Genomic DNA, 9,032 nt, shown 5'->3' with positions numbered 1-9,032 from the left:
TGGGGGGGTGGGGAGCCTTCGCACTGAGATGTCGGGCAGGGCGTGGGGGCATTTGAGACACAGCCAAGCAGAAAACACACGACCTTTAAAGCCATGACAGTCACAGCTTAGACACATTCCTGAAGCCCAAGTTCATGCTGGTGAGCCGGACCCAGGGTCCCCGCTGGAGCCTGGGTCTTCCCGCTTCTCGAATGTGGCTGATGCGGGAGTGGTCGCTGGGGGCGTGGAAGGGGCCAGCTCACCAGGTAACTGGCCAGGCGTTCTCTGTGCCCGGTGCCAGGTCACCGCGGAGGCCTCCGCTCAGCAGGTCTCAGGAGACACAGCGGGACGACCGGGGGTGCGGCTGCCGTTAGAGAAGCTGTCACCACGGGCAGGCAGCATGGAGGTTATAGAGCAACAAGGATGAAAGCGGAAACGGCCCCCTGACTAGGCCTTTGGAGGTGGAAACTTCTCAGAGAAACTTCTAGAACGAGGGCTAGGGGCCAGGGACAGGAAAGGAAAATAGTCATGAGACACCCCGCCCCACACCACCCCCTTACACACCCCTCAACCTTCCAGATTCGCAGGGCAGGGAGGCCATGGCTGGTTCGTCTCAGGTCAGCCAGGCCTGTCACTCAGCAGCCAACCGTCTGTCTGTCTGTCCATCCCAGGCTCCTGCCCTCCAATGCCCTACTCCTCGCAGCCCCCGGCCCCCAGGACGCAGCCCAGTTTGAATGTGTGGTGAGCAATGAGGTGGGAGAGGCCCGCAGGCGGTACCAGGTGACCATCCACGGTGAGTTGGGATGGGGGCACGGGCCACGGGCCACCTCCTCCGGGAGGCCCTCCCTGATCCCACCCTGCCCACACTGATATAACCCCAGCTCCAGCACAGTCCCTGGCACGTGTGAGCTCGCAGGAGACACCTCTTCTGATCCAAAATGTTCTAAACCGAAATCTTACCTTGTCAGCACCTTAGTTAAAATCCCCCCTCCACTGCCCCCTGTCCTCATAGCATGCGAGGTGTCCTACCCTGGCCCCCGAGGCTCACTGACTCCTCCCCAGGTTAAGCTCGCCCCATGGCCTGCCTCATTCTGGGACCCAGTCTGCTGGGTGGCTTTCGGTTCCTCACCCCTGGGCCTTCACACATGCTGTTCCCTCTGCCGTGAGCACTGTTCCCTTCGCCCTTCACCCAGCCGACACCTGCCGCTCCAGGCTCAGGTTAAATGCCACGCCCCCTGCTCTGAGCTGCCACCAGCTCCCGCTCCCCGAGGTGCCTGGCTGGTGTCTCTACAGAAAGCAGTTCATAACCATCCCTGTGCCTGTCGAACCATTGGTCCTGAGCGAGCGCGTGGGACCCCTCTCTGCTGCCCTCCCTCCGTGGCCCTTCGTCACTCATCTCACCATGGGTCCTAGTCTCTGCTCATGGCTTCCCTCCACCTGGCCACGCCGTGTGCTCCCCGGGACTGCGGCCGGCCTCATGCCTGCGCTTGGGTTTCAGTGCCCCCCACCATCGCCGACGACCAGACGGACTTCACTGTGACCCAGATGGCCCCCGTGGTCCTCACGTGCCACAGCTCCGGCGTGCCCGCCCCCACGGTGTCCTGGAGCAAGGCAGGCCTCCCCCTGGGGGCCCGGGGGAGTGGCTATCGTGTTTCGCCTTCGGGTAAGCAAGGGGGACCCCAGGGGAGGTCCTGCTGAGGGGAGGCAGGGGCCTGGGCAGAGAGGGCGATAGCAGCCCCTGGGGCTGTGGGGGGAGCCAGGCTCTGCCATTCCCTTGCTGTGTGACCTGGGAGAAACCCCTGGCCCTCTCTGGGCCTCAGTCTCCCATTCTGCACACGAGGGTGCTGCTGTCCTGCAGTGGCTCTCTGATGACATTGGCAAACGAGTGCTGCTTCATGGCAAAGTGATGTCACCCGTAGCGACGAGCGTTTGCATGCAGCCAGCTTGATCTCCTTAGCGAGCGTGTAAACAAACGAGGCATGCGGCCCACTGGCCACGAGTTTGACATGCTTGCCTTAGAGCGCTGTCCTTTAGGCAGAAATTGTGCTTCTCTTAGCTTTTCTTTCTTCTATGGCAGCGGTTCTCAACCTTCCTAATGCTGCGACCCTTTAATGCAGTTCCTCATGTTGTGTTGACCCCCAACTGTAAAATTATTTTCGTTGCTACTTCATAACTGTAATGTTGCTACTGTTATGAATCGTCATGTAAATATCTGATATGCAGGATGTATTTTCATTGTTACAAATTGAACATAATGAAAGCATAGTGATTAATCACAAAAACAATATGTAATTATATATGTGTTTTCCGATGGTCTTAGGCGACCCCTGTGAAAGGGTCGTTCGACCCCCAAAGGGGTCACGACCCACAGGTTGAGAACTGCTGTTCTATGGAATTAGGGTGATTGCAGGTGGTGACTTATAAAATATCTATTTATCAAAAAAGAAAAGTTGGCAACTTTATGGGGATTGAAGTGAAATGTACTTGCTGGTTAGTTGGTGAAATCCTCAAGTCAGAACCGCTGGCCGGGTCTGTGGCTTTTAAGCTCTCACAGAGCCCCAGAGGCCCCTCAGGCAGCGGTCAGGGGAAGCCGGCCTGTGGGACAGCCCTGGTGCCTGGGGGTGGGGCCGGGGGAGCTGGGTGTCCTCCCCGCCCCCCACCCGCAGGCTCTCATGGCTTGTGGGACACAGTTAGAAACCACTTCACGTAACTGCTCAGGGGCAGCCTGTGGTCTCGAGGTGGGAGGACAGGGGAAGCGGCAATCCAGGGCACTTCCTGGAGGAGGCAAGTGCTAGGGCCTGGGGAGCTGTGGGTGGCCAGGGATTCCAGGCGGGCAGTGGCCGACCCTGGGACATCACAGCCAGAGGGTCTAGAGCACATCCCGATGCCTCATGGCACACGTGGGGAAACTGAGGCCCTGAGAGGGGAAGGGACTTGCCCACAGCTAGGCTTTGGGCAGGAGCAGAGGCAGGCCTGGACCCCGGTGCCCCAGGCTGCTTACCTGTGGGCAGGGAGGCAGGCTGACTGGCCGGGACCAGAGACACCGAGTCGGGGTATGGAGGACGGGCTGCCTCCCTCCCTGAGGACTTGTCTCCAGAACCCTCACCTCTGCGTGCCCCCTTCCACCTCCAGGCGCCCTGGAGATCGGGCAGGCCCTCCCCATCCACGCCGGCCGCTACACCTGCACGGCCCAGAACTCCGCAGGCGTGGCCCGCAAGCACGTGGCCCTGACCGTGCAAGGTAGGGTGCCCGGTCCTTCGGCTCGGACAGCTGTAGCCCTGGGGGCAGGGGAGCAGGTAAAGAGAGAGAAGCAGCTGGGGCTAGGGGCGGGGGTGGGGAGCAGGGGATGAGGACCCAGGTCCGATGCCCATTCCTGCCTGTGTTCTCATTCCTGGTGGGACTCTGGGAGGAAATCAGCCCTCCCATGTCTTCCGTGCCCCAGTTTCCAGAACCTCCCGTCCTTTCTGGAGTCCTCTCTCCCCAGTGCTCAGGGCCCCTGGACGGAGGCCTGGGTGCGAAGGGTTCCCAGCCCTGTTCCCTTTCAGCCTCGCCCGTGGTGAAGCCATTGCCCAGCGCGGTCCGGGCCCTGGTGGAGGAGGAGGTGCTGCTGCCTTGCGCGGTCTGGGGTGTCCCCCGGCCCAGCATCACCTGGCAGAAGGAGGGGCTCAGCATTCCTGAGGGTGAGTCTGCACTGAGCCCAGAGCCTTAGGGAGGAGGGCAGAAGGGGCTGGGGTCCTCCTCCCCCCGGGGGCCTCTGCAGACCTGCCCACCCCCCTTCACCTCCTGCACCCACAGCCCGAGACAGGGCCTGAGCGCTCGGTGGCTGGTCTGGAAGTCAGAGAGGGGACAGCCTGGCTGGGCTGTGGGTCCAGCTTCCACACTCCCTCTGTCACTGCATCACCCGTGACCACGGTGTGTCACCTGCTGCCTGACCTGACGGAACAGCCCAAGCCACCCTCCTGCCCTCCTTAGCGGTCCTTCGGCCCCAGCCCCCAGCCAATTTCTTCCCACCCAATCCAGGAAGGGATACCCAGGTCCTACCCAGTGGACAGCTGCGGATCACCCACGCCCGCCCAGAGGACGCCGGGAACTACTTTTGCATCGCCCAGAACAGCGCGGGCAGTGCCGTGGGCAGAACTCGGCTGGTGGTGCAAGGTGGGCCTGGGGAGTGGCTTCGAGGCTGGCTCTGAGCCCAGGGGGAGGGGGAGAGAGGTTATCCCTGTGTCTTCCCTGGGGGCACCCCAGCACTATCTGTGGGTCTGGAAGGAATTGGGAGAAAATGTTGCGCCCAGGTCTGACTTCAGATGGTAACTCGGTGCCCCTGACTCCCAGCCTCTGGTGGGACACTAACCTCATCAGCCCCCGTTGGTTCCTGTAGCAACAGTCACTTCTGTCCCTTCTCCTGCACCAGCACCGTTACACGTGTGCTCGCCTTAGTCTGATGACCGTGGTCTCCAGAGATAGAGGAGGCATCACTGGCCCCACATCCGCATGGCAGCTGGGAATGTTCGGTGTGGGCCGGGCCTGCTGTAACCCAGGGCCAGCTCGGGGCGGCTTGGGGCTGTCCCTGTGGGCGGCTGTGCACAGCTGGGGTCAGACTTTGGCTGGGAGCCCAGAGGGGCGCCTGGCTCCAGGCCTCCTCCCCAGCCTTCTTGCCCAGTGCGCTCCTCTTCCCTGTGCCTCGGAGCATCACTGCGGTCACCAGAGGGCCAGGCACCACACCTGCCGGGCCAGTGACCTGCCCCCTGCCCCCTGCCCCCGCGTAGCTCCCCAGGGAGGAAGGCGCCCGGCAGAAGGGACCTGTGCCCACATGCAGCCTGGCCATGGAGGCCTCTGTCCGGAAGCTGTAGTCACTGCATGTGTGTGAGTGTGGCATATGCGCACGTGCATGTGTGTGCAAGGAGGCCACTAAGAATTGACTAAAACAGAGAACTGCGTAAGTCCCCAATTGTCCAGACCATGGGCCATGGTCTGTGCCCAGAGAGTTGGTGAAAGCAGCAGATGGGGGTGAAAGAAGGGACTGAGGGGTGTGCCAAGGGCCCGGGGGCAGGAGCAGCCCACCCTCACCCAGCCCAGTCCCCGAGTGGGCCTGCCTGTCCCCACAGTTCCTCCCGTGATCGAGACCGGCCTCCCCGACCTGGCCACCACTGAAGGCTCCCACGCCCTCCTGCCCTGCACCGCCCGGGGCAGCCCTGAGCCAGACATCACCTGGGAAAAGGACGGCCAGCCTGTGTCCGGAGCTGAGGGCAAGTTCAGCATCCAGCCATCCGGGCAGCTGCTGGTGAGGAATTCGGAGGTGAGACTCCGGCCTGGTGCACAGAGGGGAGCCCTGGCAACAAGGGGAGCGGTGAGCATCGGCTGCACCCCCTGCTCGTCATGCTGAACGCTGTGCAGTCTCAGCCCAGGATCCTGGGAAGACAGGTGTCGCCGTCCCCGGGAGCAGATGAAGACACTGAGGCTCTGAGTGTCCCCAGGTCACGCTGTTCCCAAGCAGAACCACGATTTGAACGTGGACCCCCTGACGAGCCCCTGGGGAGGGAGGGAGCCGGCCGGGGGCAGGGGTACGGCCATGGCTCTGCGTCCCGGCCTGTGCCTGCTTGTCCTCAGCCTCGTGTTGATGTTGACCAGAGATGGGGACCCCCCCCCCCATCAGCACTTAGCGGATTCTGTAATTACAAAACGGGCTGCTCTCCAGATGTGCGGCTGCTCAGACACACCTGGGGGCGCTCAGGGCACTGCAGACCCTGCCCCAGAGGAGGCCAGGTGGTGCAGTGGTGAGGCGCCGGCCCAGCTTCCTCTTGGAGAAGTCTCCAAAAGCAGGAGCTTCCCTGGGACCGTGTTAGCGTGGATGCGCTGGTCCAGGGCAGGTTCCGAGCACAGAGCTCGGCCCGCAGTAGGCGCTCGGTGAACGGAGACTGCCGTGATGGCGCGGTCAGGGTTCGGAGGAGGAAGCTGCGGGGCCGCAGGGGTACAGCGAGCCCTGTGCCAGCTGAGGGACTCGGGCAGCTCGCCGCCGCTGGCTGGCTGCCCCATGGGAACCTGCGGGGCCCAGGCTGGGGGCGGAGGCAGTTCTCGCTGATCCCTGCCTTTGCCCACAGAGCCAGGATGCCGGTACCTACACCTGCACAGCCGAGAACACCGTGGGCCGCGCCCGCCGCCGGGTGCACCTCACCATCCTGGCGCTGCCCGTCTTCACCACCCTGCCTGGGGACCGCAGCCTGCGCCCCGGGGACAGGCTGTGGCTTCGCTGTGCGGCCCGGGGCAGCCCTACGCCCCGCATTGGCTGGACCGTCAACGACCGGCCAGTCACAGGTCTGGGCCAGCTGCGGGCTGGTGGACAGCACGGGACCCTGGGAGGCTGCGGAGGGCCAGCAGGGGAGCCCACGCTGGCAGGGAGGTAGAGGGTGTGAGTTGGTGCGGTGGGTCCTGGGTCTCCAGACTTGGCCCTGGGCAGGGCGGTTGGGACAAACCCATGTTTGGCCATAGGTGTCTGTCATGCATCAGACCTGGCAAGAAGCCACCTGCAAAACAGACTCCACCCTGGGGACCTTGGGCCTGGAGTGGGCCCGTGCTCCACCTGGGGCCGCGGCGCCCACTGCGGGCCTACAGCAAACCCCTTTCCTAAGGGCTCTGGCTCCTACGGGGCCCAGGCGATGTTTAGGGGCCTGAAGGCCGCATAGTAGGTGCTCAGTAAATGTCTGCTGCATCGCTGAAATGCAAAAAGTCATTGCAAAATGACATTTCAGGCCCTCCTAAGCCAGGAGACGGCTTTATCCCCCCTCAGACCCCCCACCCCCAGCTTCCTGGGTGGGAGCTGGGGCGAGGGATCCAGCCTCTCTGAGCCCAGCTCCTTCCCGTGAAGCGGAGATAACAGGCGTCTGCGGGCGCCGCCACGTCCATGCAGAGGCCCACGGGAACAGGCACCTGGAGACCTGCCCTGACCACTCACCCAGCTCACAGTGTGGACCTGAAAACGAGAAAGGCGGCGCCTCACCCACATCCTCTGAGGCGGCCTGTGCTTCCCCCTCGCCAGGCGCCCCCAGGGAGAAGGGCCACTGATTTCTGTGTCTTTACTAGGCACCTGCTGCGTGCTCAGGCCGGAGTTCAGGGCACCCTGAGAGGTCTCTTTCTTTGCCACAGAGGGCGTGTCCGAACTGGATGGGGGCAGCACGCTGCAGAGGGTGGCGGTCAGCAGGGAGGACAGCGGGACCTACGTCTGCTGGGCTGAGAACAGAGTGGGCCGCGTGCAGGCTGTCAGCTTCGTCCACGTGAAGGGTGAGGCACGAGCCCTGGGCTTTTCGCTCGAGACCGGCTGGACTCCCTCTGACACTGGCCTCCTGACCTCAGAACTAGCAATCCTCCACCCTGGCTGTACATAGCACCCCTGGGACTTCATAAACTCGGAGGCCGCGGGTCCACCCTGATTCAGTAGCCCTGCCTCCCTGGGGCAGGACCCAGCAGAGGGATTTTTAATCCCCCGGACAGCCTGGCTGCAGGTGGAATGGAGATCTGACCGGTCAGCCGCAGGATCTAACCGAGCAGCTGGACGGGGCCCGTGTGGGAGGCAGGCCCGGGGGCCAGGGCACTCTGGCAGGAAAACGCATGAAGCTTGCCAGCCCGCCCGTGGTCCCCTGTGCAGCCAGCAGCGGCACAGTAACCGGTGCTGACCATGTGTTAATTTGCTCAACTTCAGGATGGGTAGGGTGGGGCTTGATGGAGGGCAATGAGCAGCCCGACACCAGGACACAGCGGCTGCTGTTGGTAGAGTCACCTCAGGAAACCAGGAAGGGGAGGAACCGGTGCAGCCATTCACGAGTGGTTTAAGGTTGGAGTGAGATGGGAATCAGGGACATCTTGGTGTTGCTGTGGACAGCAGAGGTGTCCTCGTGGCCACGTGGTCCTTGTTTTCCAAAGTCCCCAGTAGGCACCCTGCAGCTGGGGTAATTAGTCCATGAGAGCGGCTATATGACACTCGTTGCATTGCCTTCCCTCCTGCACCTGCCCCAGGCATCACTAATCAATCACCACACTGTTCCCACTCGGCTTCAGATCTTTCTCAGCAGCGCTCCTGGCAGCTGCTGCCGGTCTGTTTCACTTGACCCATCACGTGGGAGCTGTTTGCCGTCCCTGATGTGTTGACTGTACTCAGCCCTCCTGGGGTCTGGGGACAAGATTACGGGAAGCTGAGCCTGAAGGGAACTTCCTCCCTGACCCCTTGTCTAATGTCACATTGTGCAGAGGCTCCTGTCCTACAAGGAGAAGCCTTCTCCTACCTGGTGGAACCTGTGGGGGGCAGCCTGCGCCTGGACTGTGTGGTCCACGGAGACCCGGCGCCTGACATCCACTGGATCAAAGACGGCCTTCTGCTGCGGGGCAGCCGACTCCGGCACCAGCTGCAGAACGGCTCGCTGACCATCCGCAGGACGGAGGCAAGGAGGGGCCTGGCGCTCTAGGCGGGGACGTCTGGGGCAGTTCTGGGCCTTTTCTAACTGCTCAGAAGGGTTCTTTAGGTTGGCACCACCCTCTACAGTCTGCAAAGCGCTTTCCTGCCCATTGTCCAGAGATTCCGTCCCCCTCCCCTCACTAGGGTGACCTCCAGCCAGCGATTTCACTTACCCCACCCATTTGATGGGGCTAACGATCATTTCTCCCTCACAGCTTTACAGTCAGAAGTCAGTGCGAGGACCCCTACCAGGCATTTAGGAGTGACTGGCCCCTCAGTGATGACAGTAAAGGTTATTAATGACCACAACCCCATGGGGCAGGGTAGATGGGTAAGAGTGCCCCATTTTACAAGAGGAAGATACTGAGGCTCAGAGAGGCCCACAACCAGGAAGCCCCTGAGGCAGGAGCATACCCAGCTCTCCTGACTCGTACTTCATGCAGTTTCCAAAGCCTGTGCACTGGGCAGACACCTTCCCTTCTGCGTCCCAAGCCCCATGGTCATGCGGAAATCCACCATTCACTCCTGTCAAGCTCATCTTAGGGGTCCTTGATCTTGCCCCTTTGGGAGCCTGTCCCTAGATAGTGATAATCATAGGACTAGTACTGAC

The 9,032-nt window shown here is 62.1% G+C and overlaps 1 protein-coding gene across 1 annotated transcript in view; it reads left to right on the top strand.

Annotated features, from left to right (window-relative positions):
- The window catches only part of LOC102764974 (hemicentin-2), a 17,964-nt gene extending 9,532 nt beyond the window's left edge, over positions 1–8,432 (top strand). The window contains exons 11-19 of the mRNA XM_015567755.1: positions 651–772; positions 1,478–1,642; positions 3,112–3,219; positions 3,525–3,659; positions 4,000–4,134; positions 5,085–5,275; positions 6,078–6,291; positions 7,120–7,254; positions 8,218–8,432. Coding sequence (XP_015423241.1) covers positions 651–772; positions 1,478–1,642; positions 3,112–3,219; positions 3,525–3,659; positions 4,000–4,134; positions 5,085–5,275; positions 6,078–6,291; positions 7,120–7,254; positions 8,218–8,432 — 1,420 coding nt within the window. The remainder of the gene's footprint in view (positions 1–650; positions 773–1,477; positions 1,643–3,111; positions 3,220–3,524; positions 3,660–3,999; positions 4,135–5,084; positions 5,276–6,077; positions 6,292–7,119; positions 7,255–8,217) is intronic.
- The last annotated feature ends 600 nt before the right edge of the window (positions 8,433–9,032 follow it).

Source organism: Myotis davidii, unplaced genomic scaffold (assembly GCF_000327345.1).
Source record: "Myotis davidii unplaced genomic scaffold, ASM32734v1 scaffold651, whole genome shotgun sequence".
Classification (NCBI taxonomy): Eukaryota; Metazoa; Chordata; class Mammalia; order Chiroptera; family Vespertilionidae; genus Myotis; species Myotis davidii.
The sequence above is the reverse complement of the archived record's forward strand: the minus strand, read 5'-3'. Positions and strand labels throughout refer to the sequence as shown.